The sequence below is a fragment of the Carassius gibelio genome, chromosome B21 (genome assembly GCF_023724105.1).
Source record: "Carassius gibelio isolate Cgi1373 ecotype wild population from Czech Republic chromosome B21, carGib1.2-hapl.c, whole genome shotgun sequence".
Classification (NCBI taxonomy): domain Eukaryota; kingdom Metazoa; phylum Chordata; class Actinopteri; order Cypriniformes; family Cyprinidae; genus Carassius; species Carassius gibelio.
Window position 1 is genome coordinate 24,215,941 of NC_068416.1, and position 19,373 is coordinate 24,235,313.

The 19,373-nt window shown below is 35.8% G+C and overlaps 1 protein-coding gene across 4 annotated transcripts in view; it reads right to left on the reverse strand.

Moving 5' to 3' along the window:
- Positions 1-10,830: 10,830 nt before the first annotated feature.
- The window catches only part of LOC127986056 (noelin), a 29,795-nt gene continuing 21,252 nt past the window's right edge, over positions 10,831-19,373 (reverse strand). For all 4 annotated transcript variants that reach the window (XM_052588253.1, XM_052588255.1, XM_052588254.1 and 1 more), the window contains 2 exons: positions 17,820-17,926; positions 10,831-13,131 (listed from right to left, as the gene is read on the reverse strand). In XM_052588253.1, coding sequence (XP_052444213.1) covers positions 12,457-13,131; positions 17,820-17,926 — 782 coding nt within the window. In that variant the 3' untranslated portion in view covers positions 10,831-12,456. The remainder of the gene's footprint in view (positions 13,132-17,819; positions 17,927-19,373) is intronic.

Sequence of the window (19,373 nt, forward strand, 5' to 3'; positions counted from 1 at the left end):
TGATCAGAGCGAGAGCGACGCGAAATGTCACAAAAGAAGTGTGTTTTTGGTTGCCAGGGCAAGACAACCCTGCACAGATTACCAAAAAAAAAAACTGCATTAAAGGACCAGTGGATGCAGTTTATTTTGACAGAGCATCAACGGAGTTGTGCAAGTGTTTGCGTTTGTTCCCTGCATTTCGAAGATGCTTGTTCACAAGGCCCAGTTTGACGCCGGGTTTGCGTATCGTTTTTTTCTTAAGGATAATGCAGTCCCAACGAAAAAGGGTCACGATCGTGTGTTGGAACCGCAGGCGGTGAGTAAAACTGCTTCAAATATGTCTGTGTTGTTAACTTAGCTATCAGCGCGTAAGCACATCAAGTAAACAACATGCGATGTTGTCATCAAACTGCACTTTCCACATGTACAGCTTAAAAAATAAAAAAAAAGACGACATAAAGTGGAACTTAGTTTCGTCTTCCAAAACCGCTAAGCAAATATATACAGTTTCAGTACATACCACACAGAGACGCCTTTGCTGATGCTGCTCTTGTTAAATTTCAGCCTCTGGATCTGTGTCACAGCTTCCAGACGCGCTCAACACAAAATCCTACTGGTGTTCGTGATTCTTTAGCTCCGCCCACACGTCACGCCTCCAGCCGGTCGTGTTTTTCCGGGAAAAATCGGTACAGACTATCTTTCTCTTATGAATATAATAAAACTAAAGACTTTTTGGAGTTATGAAGGATGCAGTACTACTCTATAGGTACTCAAGATTAACAGGATATTGAGTGAAAACGAGCATTTCACCCCCCCCCCCCCCCCTTTAAAATAGCAAAAGTGGATTTGGAAACGCCCTGAGTGCACCTGCGCCGTGCACTTTACACTTTGCATTTAGATTGTTAAAATAGAGCCCTTAATATTAGAATATTAGTTATTATTTAACATTGACTTTTATTAGTAATTAGAATAAAGGTCAAATGAATGTTTAATAATAGTGTTGAATAATAATAACAGAAATGTTTTATATTTAATGTGCCTTGATACTACACTGTTCAGCTTTCAGAATACATTTCCCATAATGCTTTGTGGAAAGTGAGTAAGAAAGACAACTGAGTGAGTGATTCAAAGGGATTTCGCCAGAGAAATTATTTAAACCATGTACAATACAGATCGGAAATTGAGTAAACAGTTTGTTTTATTTTAATTTATGTTGTCAGTTGCCATTATTGCATGCTATGAATAAATGTAGTGTTAATTAACTTAGTAAAAAAGCTCTACTCCTCTAACCTGTCTGATCATCTTCACCTGCAACACAATTCACTGACATAAGCAAGAGAAAGAGACAGAAGTGGAAAGAGAGGAAGATTTAGAGGTGTATTGGAGCATAACACCCTGAGAGTTGGATGGACCGGAAGTATTATCGGAGGAGGACATTTATATTCTTTCTGTTTGTGTGTGTGTGTGGGAGCGTGTGTGTGAGAGAGAGAGAGAGAGACAGGAAGTGAATGCATATGTACTGTATGTAGGCAGGGTTTTTAATTAACACTCAGTGAAGGTTGTTCTTTGTGCAAAATAATGAATTACCTGCTTTATAAGCCTGCGTATGAAAGCCCTGCATTGTTTCTGGGTTGTTTATGACTGAATATCGTAAAAGCAAAATAAAATGCAGCTCTGAAAATGAACAGAATGGCCTTCAGCTGACCGCTGCTCTGGAAAGAGTGATTTAGCTGCTAAAAAGGACATGACTTTTAGAGTTGGACACTTAAAAATGTCGAGTGTCAGTGCATTAGATACTAAATAGTGAAGCAGTGAATCAACTGGTGATTTGGTCATTTTTAGCCATTTTATAAAGTCACTTCTTCTCCTTTTTTGCAATATATTTATTTCTTTTTATTTCAAATCTAATAAACTTTTTGTGAGTGTTTTTCTTGTGCTAACTTTCTTTAAACCCAGCTAACAATTTTCCGGAAACTCTATAATATATTAAAAAAAAAAATAATAATTAATTAATTTGAAAAACTTCCCTGAATGTTCTTGGAATGTTAGTTTTTTGGTTCCGAGAACGTTCTCAGAACATAAAAAAAAACTTTTTTTCTGCAATACAAACTTTATTTACTGAACTAGTAATTTATTTCTAGAATTTAAGAATGTTTACTAAAGATAACATTTAGGGAACTTTTTTAAAGCTATTTTATGGTTGTAAAAATAAAAACTAAAAATAACCTTTAGGGAACGTTCTGTATATTGCATTCTCAGTATAAAAAAAAAAACTAAAAAGTACTTCCATGCAACATTCTGGGAAACAAAAAAATTAAAAGAACATTCCTATGACATTATTTATTTATAAACATTTTTTTTTTAATTCTGCATCTGCTGGGAAACATACCACACTGATTTTATTTAATGCAAAGACATTCCTGTAAACTTAAGTGTTTTTAAGTGTCTAAATGTTTTTGGGGGATGTTCACTTTATGAATCTGATCACAAGTGCTCACAGGAGGTGCTTTTGAGATGCATTCACTTGGCTTCAGCTGTCTTCCCTCAGTTTCCCAGATTGTGCCTGTGAACCTCTGCGTGACCATCAGCAGTTGTGTCACACACTTACAGCTCCACCGCTTATTAAAAATCCATCTGAGAGAGAACGAGAAGCCTGGGATTTTATATGTCCTTGTTACAGCTGTGAAAAGACCTCCGGATAGTAAGACTGTCTGTCCTGCTCTTTTGTTCTTGTAAAGACTACTCTTCTCCTTCAAGCACCGTTATTACAGCTTCACTCGTTCTGTGCAATATGTGTTAATGCTTCAAACAGAGAATGGAAATGTCATCCTTCTACAGTATCTCTCAGTGAAACATTTCGTGAACTGAAGTTGTCCATTTGCAGACTTGAGGTTGGAGGTGAAACACTTTGATATATTAATCAATTGCAGTCTTGTGCATAATTTAAAATCTCTCCTGTTGATCCAGCAACATGTACAAACAGGTTCAGGGTTCACTAAATCACCAGATGTCCAGATATTTCTAGTGATTTCAGTTTTCTTTTGTGTTCACATGATGTACATTCAAATACAGTAGCGACAAAAATATTTCCAATCGATAAACAAAGCTTGTTTTTTGTTCTTGTCAACCTGTCATGGTTTACAGAAATACATGTTGTATAACATTAAATCTGCCCTCACAATAGCAAGAAAGGTCAGTACAGGAGGATCATGGGTAAAGGAATAAAGGCAAGAAAATATAAACTACATGGGCCGTTCAAAATAACATACTAGGTGAAGACAGAAGTTGAAAAAGTCAAAGAATGAGAAACTGATGCTGTATTATAATTTGTTTTAATAGATAGACATTCATCCATAACCAGAGCCACAAGATGAATAGGTGTTTTATTTATTTATATTTGGCTCATAGTTTTGGATTTCCTGCTCTGGCTCTGTTTAAGAAACCTGTCCAGACAGCCAGCCAGACCACTGCATGCTAACAATTTGGCAGTGCTGCAGTGCATTATGGGACAGGCCTGACCTCCTGCAGAGAGCTGAAGGACATCAGCAGTTCCTCCGGAACGGTGAAGACAGAAGTCAAAGGTCATGGTGGAATAAATAGACATTGCTGGATAGAGATGGAGGGAGGAGAGGGCTCTAACCAATGAGCTCCAACCTGCATTTCTGAAACTCCTTTTAATTCCATTCACACTGATTCGTGCAGTTAAAGAAAATGAGTTATGATTTATAAAAGACTAGTTATGTGTTATTCAAGTTATGTGTATTTCACTGTTTCAGTGCACCTGTGAAAGCTGGAATCTCTTTCCACTGCAGAAAGACAATGAGAGCTTGTAAAAAATACAATATTAGCCGAAATCAGTATACAAACAGATGAAAGTGAAACTAAGTGATTCACTCATGGCTGGTTTTGTGTGCATATTTGAACATGATGTGAAAGACATGAATTCATTATCATTTAATTTAATACACAATTGGCAAAGTATGTTCTAATCAATGGCATGTGAGCAAATATTTTCAGAAGACGGTAGCTGGAAAAGAATGATAATGTTTATTTATAAAATACTATATTATACAAAACTATATATTTATAAAATACTATATACGTATATAAAACATTCAAAAGTTTATTTATCTGTATAATACAGAAATGTTTGATAGATTGGTTTGATTGATTGATTATCGTTTATTTATTGAATCATTTATTTGTTATCTCAAGTTTATCTATCAGTCATTTAGTTAGCTAGTTAGTTACACTATAGATGTTTGTTAGTCAGTTGTTTTTTATTTATTTAGTTGTTTTAGTTAGTTATTTAGTTAGATGTTTTACTCTTAGTTAGTCTTATTTATTTATTTTAGCTATTTAGTTAGTTGATAGTCAGCACCCCCTCCCTTTATTCATTTATTTATTTAGTTGTTTGGTTCTTTTAGGTGTTTAGTTGGCTCTTTATTTTATTTTATTTAGTTAATTGTTTTAGTCTGTTGGTTGTTGATTTATTTAAGTATTTTCTAGTAATTGTTTGAGTTATTCATTTATTTGCTTATTTAGTCTGTTAGTTGTTACATTATTTTAGTACTTTTAGTTGTTAGTCGGTTGCTAATTTTTATAGTTTGATTTTTATTTAGTTGTTTAGTTTTTTAGTTAGTTTAAGTGTATGTTAGTTGTTTTTTTTATAAATGTAGTTTATTTATTTATAAGTTGTTTATTTGATTTAATTATCTGTTTATTGCGTTTGTACGTTATTTGTTGATTTATTTAGTAAACCGGCTCGGATTAATCATAACGTTATGCTCAAATAATGTGTATGATGCATAGGAATTTATATATTTCAATATATATCTAAATAATGAATCAGAAGATGCTTTTTTTTAATCAGATTTTTGCAGCTGTTGACATCCATGTAGGATCTGGTGTGAGGTGCAGATCCTCTGATGTGGACAGGAGGATCTGGTGACTCATGGGCAGGTCCATTAAAAGACGAGGACGGATGATTTGGGGTTGTTGTCAGACAGTGATGCTCAAGAGTCATAATGAACCATCTGTGTCCAGCAGCTTCAGCTGAAGGGTGTTCTGACGTGTCCCTGTTATCATTAGCCCCTTTCACACAGACAGACTTCCCTGGAAAATAACCGGTAAAGTGTCATAAAGAGATCATGTGTGAACAGGCCTGTTGTAGCCATTTAAGAATGTGTATTTTTATTTTATATTATTTATTATTAAATATTATTTGTTTAGTTTAATTTAATTAAGAAATACATTTGTACATAAGGGTGTGGTAAATCAGATGTGGGTTTGACATATATTTTTTTTCACTCTATGTTTTGGCCGTGGAATCATGGTTGCGTGCGTTGCACCCAGCACACATGCATGCACCACATAGCCTGCAACAGTCTCAAAGAACATACTGTAAGTTGTTGAAAGTGGAAACTGATTTCCATTTGAAACTCACTGGCCATTGCATCACCCCAGGGCACCACACACACACACACACACACACACACACAGAGAGAGACTTCAAATAACCAAGGTGGTCCATTTACACACAAACATCATCACACAAGACATTTTGCATATGAAAATAAGGAGTAAATGTTTGCTTCCTCTGTAGATTAATAAGCTCATTTGCAGGAAATGGAAATTTGATCATATTCTCATCAATTAATGTTGTCAGCTTGTCTTTATGACTAATAGAGTTGCTTTGACAAGGATGTGGCCTACAGCCTCTCTCTCTCTCTCTCTCTCTCTCTCACACACACACACACACAAACACACATCTGTACAGAGAAGTGTAGACATTAGGTGTGTGAGAGTTGATTCTCTTCCTCAGGTCTCACATGAACAGATGGAGTTCATTGATTATTCATAGCTGCCGATGGATGCGTCTGTCACATTAAGAGGGAGAAAGAGACTTGAGTGTGTGTGTGTGTGTGTTTAGATGCAGAGCAATCCCTTGGTGAAGTGATGAGATTTTAGATGAAATACACCATCAATAAGAAAAGGACAGATGGGAAATATACAGACACATAGTAAGAAGATTGAAAGATACAATTTTATTTGATAAAGACCAAATTTGTAACAATTAAACTGCCGTTATGAAAGATTCAAATACTTTTACTCCCACAATAGGTTTTTAAATATGAATTTAATTAGACTAAAGTATATAAATTCTCAGAGTGGTACAATTAATAATTTATTTCAGTTATTATTGTATTATTGCTCAGGGTTATACAATGCATTTTTTCCCATGATTTTGTACGTTTTTTGCTGAAGAAACTGTAATATTGTGAAAATGAAAACAGTAATAATGTAAAATATTATGACAAATTTTTAAATAACTGTTTTCTATTTTCATGCATTTTAAAATGGAATTAACTACAGAATTTTCAGTATCATTACTCCATTAAATCATGTTAATATGCAGATTTGGTGCTCCAGAAACATTTCTTAATATTATTAATGTTGAAAACAGTAATTCTGATTTATATTTTTTTGTAAACCATACAAAATTTTATTTCAGAATTAATTATTGAATTAAAATTCAATATGTACCTGAAATGGAAAGCTTTTCTAAAATTATACACATCTTTATCATCTTTTTACAATATTTTACATATTTTTTTACATCCTTGCTGAATAAAAGTATTATTTTACTTTAAAAAGTCTTGAGTTACTCTTTTGAACAACAGTGTGAGTGTATGTGTGTACACGTTGCATTATTTTATTATATTTTTAAATAATTTTATTATTTTTTACTTATTTATAGCACCAAGGAATACAACGGGTCACAAAAGTCTAGATACAGGTTTGAGAAGTTAATTTGACTAATTTTACTTGACTGTTGTAATTCACTCCTTATTGAACACCTCTGTTTTAAATGTAAAGGTTAATCTTAATGTCTGACGTGTGTGTGTGTGTGTGTGTGTGTCATCTCAGGCCATGGCTTTTATCCAGATGTGGCATACACATCAGCTCATTTCAGCAGCTCTCTCTCTCATCTGCTGTGTGATTGGAGCCAGAAATCCCGCTCAACAGGTGCGTGAGAGCAGAGACTCGTTCTGGAGAACGCTTGAATAATGAGGAGAGCAGGTGTTACTCAGGCAGCAGTCTGGCAAAAATCATAATGCCCAGATTAATCTGCCTGACATCACACTCTCAAATCTGGCAACCTGCACATGTGTGAGCCTTGAATCCCAATTTACAGAATTCTTCATAGGAAAAGTATGTACTGTTCTTAGAAGTATGAAATAAGTGGCAACACAGAGAAGTGTTTGATTGTTTAGCCAACCAGATTGCCAATTTTCTCATCTCCATTTCTGTCACCTGATGGAGTTTAGGGTTCCTTGCCACTGTAGCCTGTTTTTTGCTTTTTTGTGCTTATTTGGGCTTTAAAAACAACTATACTCAGGAATAATATTAATTTGATGGCAATGACGCTGTGGGATGAGAACAAAACAAACCTCGAAGTGAATTTAACTGAACATGACACTTCTGTGGAGCAGCTTTATAGATGAATCAAATTAATTTCAGAATCTGATTAATTTTGCAACACAGACGCTTATTGAACTGAACTGGCTTGAGCTGAATATTGACACTGTGTACTTTTCAGCTTTTAATTTTGTATAATATTTAAATAATTTAGCATTTACTTGATTTAGTTTTTTTTCTTTTATATTACTGGGAAGCTGCTTATAAACAATTCATGACATGCATCAGACATGCATTATGATGTGATGTATTTTAATCATTTACTGTATTTCATGTATATCATTTTTTTTTGTATACTTAGATTTTAGTTTTTTGTAAACATTTCTCAAAAGATAAAGTAATGAAGATGAAGCACATTAATCTGTAATATATTTAATTAACTTAAAAATTGGTATTTCGACATAATTTCATCTAAATTGCTTTTTGGTTTAATTTCCAGCATTTATGCAACATTATGAAATGTCACAGTAAAAACAACAACAACAACAAGATTGTAATTAAAAAGTAAAATTTATATAACATATGTATTTACTTGTATAAATTAATACTAAGTCTTTTTACTACATAATTTCATGGATTATTCAATGTATAATGAGCTGTTTCTTTATCATTAATGGTGAAATTGACTAGCAATTTTCACATTTTGTACCATCTGGTGCCAATTTTCATTCTTTTTTTCAGAGTAGTATGATTTGGGACATGCTAATGTTAATCTAACACACTTCATAGGTTGGATGATATGCAGATTGAAATTTGGTCCGTGTCATGTATTTGACTTTTCAAGGACCCAGACCTACTTCGAATTTCAGGGTGATTTTTAGATTGAAATAATGACAGTGTTACAGTTTTTGTATGATAATCTATCTGAACTTTTGCATGACAGATCTTAAACATGGTCACGTTTTGTGCCGCTCTCCGCTAAGTGACAACTGTTGAGTTTTTCCACACAGTGGTGTGTGACTGTATAAAAATGACTGGCGGTGCATTTTTGGCCACAAGTGGAGCATCCATGGTGTAACTGGCTGGCAGAGAGAGAAAAAGATCAGAGAAAGAGTGATTGATGAAGAGGTGGAAGATGACAGATGTGAGGAGAAGAGCTGAGCTGGAGAGAAGAATCTCTGCCCTGTTTAGGATGTAGATTGATTCAGTCCAAATGACGGCGCATTGTTTCACACAGAGAGACTCTGTTATTTCACTCCGTATTTTGTTCAGTGCCTCCGTTTCTCCCAGACCTAGCGGCTCAGAATAGAAACAATCATTAATTCATCGATTGAAACATCAAATGAGAGAGAAAGAGAAGGGGGAGAGGAGAGAATCACAGGACGGGCAGCTTGCAGCGAGAAAGAGAGAAAAGAAAGCTAGTTTAAGGAGGGCAGGAGAAACAGCAAGGATGAGAGAAGGGGGAAGGGAGGAATTAGCAGACTGAAGATTTATCGCTGAACTTTACTGAGAGAGACTGTAAAAACACACATGAGAGAGATAAGAACACTATCTAAATGGAGAAAGAGAGAGAGAAAGAGATTCAGAAGGAAGCGTTTGACTTTTCAGGGCCGTTTCCAGAGAGATAGAGGGATGATAGTTTCTCATTCGACACGTCTAATGCTTTTTGCTTAAATCCCATCATATTTTTATCAGGACACGAGGGGTCACTGCCTCCGGTCTCTTATATTCATGTGCAGCTGGATCTGTTCATTTCAGTTCCATTATTATTAACTTAGAAGGTGAAACGCTTCCTCTGAATGTTTTGATGAAACGGTTCCTGTGTGTGTGTGTGTGTGTTTTTTTTAAATCAATATAAAACTGCTTTGGATACTCATTGGCTCCAGGTATTTCTTAGTGGTGAAGCAGTAAGAAAACTATGGCAGGTATTTCTCCACTAAGAATTATTTGGATGGTCTAAATATATACATACATTTTTATTTCAGGATAAAATGTTAAAATTATATATTTAAAATAACAATATCTTTTATTTTATGTTTTAGTATTATATATGTATTTAGTATTTAGTATTATAAATGATAATATTCTAATTGAACTTAAATAATATATGTTAATACATACATACAGTAGACACACACACACACACACACACACACACACACATATATATATATATATATATATATATATATATATATAAACTAGTGCTGTCAAACGATTAATCACAATTAGTCACATCCCAAATAAGACTTTGCTTGCATAAAATGTGTGTGTACTTTGTATATTTATTATGTATATATAAATACACACACATAAATGTATATATTTAAGATAAATGTTACGTTTATGTATTAAATATGTATGATATAATTTATATTATAATATAAATATATACATGTTAATAGATATTTCCAATATATATGCTGTATGTGTATGTCTTTATATATACATAATGAATATTCACAGCGCACACACATATGTAAACAAAAACCTTTATTTTGGATGCAGTTAATCACAATTAATTGTTTGACAGCACTTATATATATAGGTGTGTGTGTGTGCGCGCGCACATTGTGTTTGTGTGTGTGTGTGCGCGTGTTTGTGTTTGTGTGTGTATACCATCTTCATTTGGGATGGAATAGCAGTGTTGTTTTCAATAAAAGTTTAAATCAATATTTAAACATATTTTCAATATGTCTCTGCTAAAATCATTACTCTTTCTTTAGTGTTAGTATCTGCTCCTTCCATTCCACTCCACAAAACATCAATGATATTAAACATAGAAATACAGTAAAAAAGTCAAAACAGTGTGCACTCCTGCCCTTTTACCCTTATAAAACTAGCTTAGCAAGTTTAATATTGTGTCATTATTAGCCCCCGTCCTAGTAGATGGCAGTAAAGTGATTTGTGTACTACCACTACATTTGGGTCAGAAAGTGTCTGCAAAGAATATCATTTTAATATAATTGGATGCTAGTGGATGCTACAACATTTTTATAATATATATATATTTTTTTATTAAATTTATTTTTGCAACTAAAATGCAACTTTGTACAAATGTTTTGTGCCTGCTGGGCTTTGACTGTAGTTTGTACTGTATAATAACAGTAATAATCATTAGAATATTTTTCACACATGGCTTAAAAATAGGAAAGCAATAATCTTTGATCAGTCATGTTACGTAACTGGATGCCATGAAAACCTTTTAGCAGTTTTATGCAGAATCTGTTCATGAACTTTCCTATCCTCCACATGTATAACAGCTAATGAAGCTCGTCTAACTAACATCTAGTTAATTAATGTAGTCTTGTTGGTTAGATTACAACAAAAACCAGCATCCCGAAGCCAGTTTTTGTGCTACTTCTTTCAACATTTGGGATGAAACCTTGACCTCCCAATGAAACAAACTCAGAGATTAATACCAAATGATGACATCAGGACATAAATCCTCTTTTATTGATAAGAATCATCGTATTGTAGGTACAACACACATCCAGCTAAGCACAAAAAGAATGACAGCTGGAAATAGCTTTAGCTAATTAGCTTCATAAGACAGTATGAGCCTTGATAAAATGAGTACATTATATATTAGACTGCTCAATGATTCATATTCATATTTTAGATGTCGTCCAAATGAGACATTTTACATTCTGATATAAATCTTTTTCATGACAGAAATGTGGATTTCTAACGCCAACGAACTAAAACAAAGACACTGAAGCATCACCCAAGCAGACTGTACTACTGTAAATTACAAAAAACATCAAACTGTAAATCTACAAAAATCAAGCATGGGCGTTAAGGAACAATCCACTCGAAACAAACCAGATAGAAACAAGCATCTTTTTTTTTTTTAAGAGACTATAACCAACCCCAACCTCCCCCCCTCCTGATCCCAAATCAGTCATGTACAGCATCACACAGGTAAACATTGCTTTGAGCACACCTGCGCACGTAAAAACTGCTCATGCAAAACTAAAGGATCATTTTACAAGAATTCACCAGCACGGAGACTATATCGGAGTAAGATTGTACCTGAACCATCTGCTAGTAAAACTGGCACATCTGTTACACAGAGTTGGTGTATCGTAGCAATCATGATACAGATGCAGCTGACATCCATTTACAAGCACAACAATGTGTGTATCAGTAGCCTGAAGGGTGATAAACTCACCAGAGAAGATTTAAAGTCAAAATGAAAATATGTTTCTGTGTTATTAGGATATTCAACAAGAAAAACGCTGTACGAGAGACTTGATTTTATTCATTGGGAATTGATTGCACTGGTAAATATGACCAGAATGATGGATACATTTTCTGGATCCAAAAGTGAAGGTCGTTTCAGAGGTGGAGCAAGTTATGGTAATTATGCATATGTGTAAGGGAATGTGTGATTTCATGTCGACTTTAATAGCACGCTTTGGTCTGTTCTCAGGTGCTACATACATGTAGGTCATTATAAAATACCATGATATGGTCCGCATCACAGCAACTTAATCGCAGGTAAGTTCAAGTAAAATCTCACGAGAATCCTTTGAACGAGCTTTCAACAGTCAACGCCTTCACCCAATCACATTTTTTTCGTTTTTCCTAAAGAAATGAGCTTTGCAAAGCACACAGGTTGGACTTAGGATATTGCACAGACTGGTAAACCGTCCGTGTTAGTTTGCCAAGTGAAGCACCATCGGTTTTCCTGCACACGCTCAGTTTATGAGGTTGAGTGTGGGCTACTAGTTCGTGACTAATCCCAACGTTCCCTACATTTCAGTGCGCAGAAAAGCATGAAGAAATGTCTTTTTAGTGCTACTGGAAAACATCTGATCATACAGTGCCCTAGAAAGTAAAGTCCTTTAGTAAAAAAAAAAGAAAGGCGTGGCATTGTTTATTTATTTTTTATATTTTTGGCATCTGTTCATGATTTTGTGTTCTATTTTCCATTCACATGTCTATTGTTCAGGTTTAGTTTTCATTCAGCATAGCATTTTTTTTATAACAATCCGTCGAAGAACATTGCTAAAGATTGTCTTCAGATACTCCCACTCAAATCCTCCAAGGTTACAGTTGCTCCGAGCGGATGACGTGGAAAAGCGTAACGTTGTATAGGACCTGATGTCCGTTATTCCAGGCGTACAGCGCGCGATCTCGTGGGTTGTAGTCCAGCATGGAGATGTGCGAGTACTTGTTCTGCAGAACGATATCAATGTACTCATACGTTGAGGAGTTGGTGTGGTAGGCGTAGTAGACTTTCGTCCCTCCCGAGTAGCCGTTGGTCACGTAGAGCGTCCCACAAATCATAAATGACTCCCCGGCGCTGCGTCTCGGGTGATTGGTCGTCCAGCTCTGGATTATATGCAGGGTCAAGGGGTGGAGCTTGCTGATGACTATGTTCCCCGCATTCTGATTGGTGGCGTAGACGGCCCAGAGCCCGCCCTCGTCCACCATGAGGTCGATGTCGGAGTGTCCACCCCAGGCATAGTGGTAGGTGTTACTGTAGCCCGCGTTGTCCAGACGCTGAGATTTACTTATGGTGGACGTCTTGAAGTCAAACTTGATGATCATGTTGCTCTGGAACTTGTTGAAATAGATGGAGCCGTTGTAGACCACCTGACCCGTCCCGGACCAAGGGTGCGGCAGGCGGTGAGACGTGAAGTTATCCGACGTCATGAAGTCCGCCATAGACTTATATTCCCGCACAAAACGGTTGTTATGATAGCCGTCCATGTACCACACCTGAACAAAAGTGAGAGAGTAAGTGATTAATATAAATGACTTAACAATACAAGGAACTGAGTTAATGAGACACATCCCTGTAGCTGTAGAGTAAGTTGAGCAGATGTGCATTAGTTTTCATCTGGAGGATGTCGTTTTTAGCTTTTGCTCAACTAGAGTATGTCTGCCGAAACATTCCCTGTCGGATGTTTGCGCAACATGCAGCAGATGTTTGTCAGAATCTATACTGAACGCAATCTTTTTAAGATGTTCATCAGGGTTGTGCACCATTTTTAAATGAGAGGTAGCTAACAGGAGCTTCAGTTGAAATTCAGATTTATTTTGAATCTTGAATGTTGGCTGAATGGATGGAAGGAAGAACGGACAGATTGATGAATGGAGGGATTGATGGACAGATGGATGAATAGATAAGCGGATAACTGGACAGACAGAGAGACGGATTGATGGATGGATGGATGGACGGATTAATAGTTGGTTGGATGGATGGATAGATAGTTGGGTGGATGGATGGATGGATGGATGGACGGACGGATTAATAGTTTGTTGGATGGACGGATAGATAGTTGGGTGAATGGGTAGATGGATGCATGGATGGATGGATGGACGGATTAATAGTTGATTGGATGGATAGATGGGTGAATGGGTAGATGGATGGATGCATGGATGGATGGATGGATGGACGGATTAATAGTTGGTTGGATGGATGGATAGATAGTTAGGTGAATGGGTAGATGGATGGATGGATGGATTAATAGTTGGTTGGATGGATGGATAGATAGTTGGGTGAATGGGTAGATGGATGCATGGATGGATGGATGGACGGATTAATAGTTGGTTGGATGGATGGATAGAAAGTTGGGTGAATAGGTAGATGGATGGATGGATATATCGATGGTTGGTGATTCAGGCTTGACATTGAGTACAGAAGGTTAAACCACAGACTCATCCTTTCAACGATCAATGGAAGTAGGTCAAGTTGTTCTTTATTTTGTCTGTGCTTGCATTCGATTTTTTTTGTTCTGGCATGAATTTGCCAGCACAGCAGGACGTGTTCAGCGAGGTCTTAATTAAATTCCAGACTGAAGGTGTCCATCCCCTCCTGACTGTGGCAGAACGCAGGCAGTGAAAACTGACAGCCAGGAAGTTGCTGTGTGCCAGGCATTATGAACCCTATGGGGATAATTCCAGATAATTCCGGATAAAAGTGACTCTCCGTGGAGATTTCCCAGCATGGCTGGAGCTTCTGTCTCTTGGTGAGCGAATGGAAAGGTAGAGCAGTCACGCTTATGGAATATTCCAGAGGCTCGCAGCCCAGCAGGACGTCTGTGTGCTCTCCATAGGAGGCACGAGGCAGTAAACAACATCTACTGTATATATCAACATACAAACCCTCCCTTTCTGCATGTTTGAACATACTGCACAACCTTTATCTCTTTTGAAACCCACAGTTGTTCACTGTAAGGCTGCAGCAATAACATTTGATTAGATTTTGTTGTGTTTTAACAGCATTCTTCACAATATAAACTGTTCCAAAGCAGCTTTACACAGAGCAGTGTGGCAATACTCTCAGTGAGTGAGTCCTGGGCAGAAGTGGCAACTATAAAATCCCCAAAAGTAGAAGGAAGTGCCAAGAATCAGCCGAGGGAGATCATCCTTTGCGCAACACCAAAATAACACCATGAAAAAAACAATTTTCCCTCCAAGCTGATGTTTTTTTGAGCCAGGATCTGGTCAGCTTTTCATGTAAAACTGGGTTGTTGTTTAAATGTGGTTTGAAGAAGTTTCTTATGCTCACATAAAAAAAAAAACAGTAATATTGTGAAATATTCTTTTAATTTAAAATAAGTGTTTTCTATTTAAATATATAAATGTAATTTATTCCTGTGATGTCAAGCTGAATTTTAAGCATCCTTTGTGATAATTTTTTTCTGTAAATTCTTTGATGCAGTGTTATTTTAGTATTGAGCTGCTATTAAATCAGGTTTGATTTGTATATTTTTCATTTTAAGTTTAGAAATAGTTTTAGTAATTTGGTCATGTGTTTTTCTTTTTTTCTTTTCTTTTTTTTTAGTTTGCCAATAGTTTTTGTTATTTTTATTTTTTTATTTATTAGTTCAGTGCATCAAGTTAAACTAAATAAAAATGAGATCTACTAGCAACTAGCTGAAATCTTTTTTAAATATATTTTATTTTATTTCATTTAGTTATTATTTTATAAGTAAAAAGATGTTTTTTAATGGTTTTAATTTTAGTTTTTAGTTTTAATTAACTACAATAACATTGCTTTTAATAAATAGAAAGGACTAAAGAATCTAATCCTGAGCAATTTGGATGCCAGGGGACATTTTTTGTCGCTTTGTAAACCTTCTTGTAGCATTGCTATTTTATGCATCATCTTCAGGCCACAAAAAAATACCTTTATGGTCAGAAGTTGGAAATAGGAATATGATCAGAATATAGAACACAGCATTAATATTTGACCATATTCTGGTCGGTCACAGGGTATTTGTTCAGCTTTAACTTAATGCTCGTGCAGAGCTTGAATGCTGCTCCATCTCTCCTTGCTATCTCTGAGAGCAACAGCTGCCAAAGCTTTTATCTTTGAAGAGCCAAAAACTCGCTCGCTGTGAGATATTGCTTATTGTTCACTCCCACACACACACACACACGTTCTCTCCACGCTCTGTCTGTCTCACACATATAGCCTACGGTCTCATCATTCTTTGAGAACAAGAGCCTCCAACCCAAAGTGAGAAAAACAGAATAAGAGGGAGGGGGACGCACTAAAACCGGGTCTGTGGGTGTGAATGAATGTTATACTGTGTGTTCACCAGCCTGATTTATAATTGCTCTGCTGCGTTTATGGTGATTGAAGGGACTAGCTTGCGCAAGGCATCACTGTAATGGCTTTTTGGGTTCGTAATTGTGTATTTTGAGGTGAATGTGTGTTTTGGGTCCGATACTATAACGTTTTGTAACCGGCCCAGATCTTTAACCACAATGGCATGCAATCTGACTGATAAATAAGTCACATGTCATAGCACACTTCTGCTATGCCATACATCACCACAAACCTTCTTCACACTCTCACAAATGTCTGAGAAACGATTAGGCAAAGAATCGGCTTATTCACACGGGCTGAACGTCTCGCACTCATTCCCAGCTGCCCTTATTCATCCTCCACAGTCTGCTGTTTCTTAACCTCCACCCGTTATCACAAGCCCCTCGGCAGCCTTCATTACGAGCCCCGCTGGAGCACTTCACATCTGGACGAGTGGAAAATTATTTGGCCTCACTTATTGTCCCCTCGTCACGAGTGTTAGTGACCTGACTTCAGCTCCATGGATGTCCAACTTGAAAACGAATTGCTGTTTTGAACTGGATCTTTTCCCAAGTGATTTGTGATGTGTTTTAATTGATCAACAGTGTCAACGTAAACTCACAAACCAATTATTGCCAACTTGTTCTTGTTTGTTTCTTTTGTTCCAGTGGACTCACACACTGTTTGGAAATGTTGTTTGAATGATAGTGTAAAAGTAAACTTGAAAACAAATAGTTCTCTCAGATAGTTTTTTTAATTATTGTTATTATTTATTCTTTTGGTTCCAAGTGATTCACAACTGTTCATAAATGTTGATTGAATAATAAACCGCTTTAAAAGTAAACTCGCAAATGAGAACTGAATTTATTTTTATTATTATTCCAAGTGATTCAAAACTCTCTGGAAAAGTTGTTGGAATGATAAACAACGTAAAAGAAAACTAGCAAATGAATAGTTATTATGAACTGCTTGTTTTTTTATTCTTTTGTTCCCAAGTGATTAACAAATGTTTCCAAACGATAAACAGTGTAAAAGTAAACTCGCAAACAAATGTTTATTGTGAACTGATTCTTGTTTCAGTGGACTCACAGATCCTGATGATGGACTTAATATTTAGATGATGTACGTGTTTTCTGAAAGGGCATGAGGGTAAAGAACTTCATTGTGTGTTTTAACTTTTCTCTGTGTACTTCAGAATTTGTGTATGATGGCTCAGCCTTGAGGTTTGTTTTTCTTATGGTTATAAAGCAACATAGTTATAAAGCGGTTGCCGGCAGCTATGTGCTTGTGGGTTTTTACTGCCGGCATAAAATAAGCAGCTATCCTCCACCACCTGCATGTTAATGAATCTCAGAAATGAATCCTGTTTGTCCTACAGAAGGAATTCTGTTGTACAAATACTAAGAAATGCAAGGAATGCACATTAAATGGATTAAACGTGACATTTATAATATTCCAAAAGATTTCTATTTTAATAAATGCTGTTGTTTTATTTTATTTGGATTCTTTAAAGAATCCACAAAAAAAAAAAAGAATTCCACAAAAATATCAAGATGTACGACTGTCTTAAACATTAATAATAAGAAGAAATGTAACGATGCTGAAAATACAGCTTTGATCACAGGAATAAATGTCATTTTACAATATATTTAAAAAGAACACAGCTATGATCATTTGTAATAATATTTCACAATATTAGTGATTTTACCATATTTTTTGTCAAATAAATGCAGCCTTGGTGAGCAAAAGTCTTCATTTGATGTGACGTTTCATTTCCCCAAAACTTTTGAATGGTATCATTTCTCTGATGGAATCTACAGATAATTAAATTTATTGAATATGTATATGTTTTTGCGTTTACACTCACCCTTGTGTCTCCTTCAGGAGCGAGGGGGTCTGTCATCCAGGATCCGAACCGAGACCCGGATGTTTTAATAGTGATTGCATCACTAATGCCGGTCAGCTTACCACACGCTGCAGGATGCACAACACACACATTTAATTACACACACACATATATAATTGCACTCACTCACACAAACGCTTTCTCACGAGAAGCATATTGTCACACACTCAAGTTTAATGAGTTTAGAGATTTAATGCTGTAATGCTATGATGAGTCTGATTCAGTCATAATTACTGTGGTAATCTTATATCTTGGTGTGAAGGTTATGATTAAATGACTTTAATTGAGTCACACTGAGCTTCATTATGAGTTTTCATGATGAAGAGAGAGAAAGTCTTCATTAATAATAGAGGAAAACATACAAATGTTTTTCATGTGTTTGACAGGGAGAGAGAATATAATACATAGATAAATCATAAGATAAACAAATTATTGCTTTTGATGTTGTGTGGTGAGAGTGTGTGTGTGTGTGTGTGTGTGTTTTCCTACTCTGCCTTGCCCATTCAATACACACACACACACGATTGAGATTAACACACTGAGCTGCTGTAATCAGTTGTCTGGGGGGAGATACAGGACTAAATTATTACGCTACTATCTTTAGACTAAAGCCCTGATTCTCTCACACTGCAGACACACATCTGCAAAAAACACACAACCCTCTCACACAATGTAATGAAGCAACGTATGAGATCACTGATTCATTATTGTTAATATACACTGTAAAAAGTTATTGTTTTTTGGATGTAGTCACTACATTACAGATTATTAGAATAGATAGAGAATAGAATAGAGAATAGGATTTCAGTCGTTCTACTTCTATTTCACGTTTAATTTGATTTTACTTGCTGTTTCTTTTTCATTATTTGTGACATTTACTAGTAATCTTTGAGTGGCAATTGTTTGTCCACCATACAGGAAAAACAAAACATGAATTTAAATCAAAATGGCATTTGACAATTTATGTTTGAACAAGTGAAACAGTGAACTACATTTTTATGTTTCTGATGAAAATGTGGTTTTTGCTGTAAATCTGATGGATTTGAACAGTAATAGTAATACATCTTTCCTCCACAAAGCACAGACTCATTCATGTCACATGTGGGATGAAATGTGTATGGGAATATGTGAAATTCATAGGGTTTTCCTGTAAATGTTTCATATTCATCAGAAGATGAAGTTCAAGTGTGTGTGTGAGAAAGGAGAGATCAATCAGTTGTTTTAAAGTCGTATTGATCGTACAGTGAAACTGGCCCAGATTTCTCTTCCAGAAACTCGGCGTGAAGGAGAAAGAAAGATGATACACACCAGAGAAAAGATACTGGTGTGCATACTGTAGATGCTGGGAAATGGAGGCTGTGATGGTGAATGCATATTTTTACTCTTTTATAGCTCAAGAGACTTGAACTAAGTTCTGAGTAATGCTTAATTTAAGTATCAGCTACATCTCAGATGTTTCTGCTAAAATAAAAACAGACCCAAATGAAAGAATAGTCGACATGCAGTAAAGAGTAC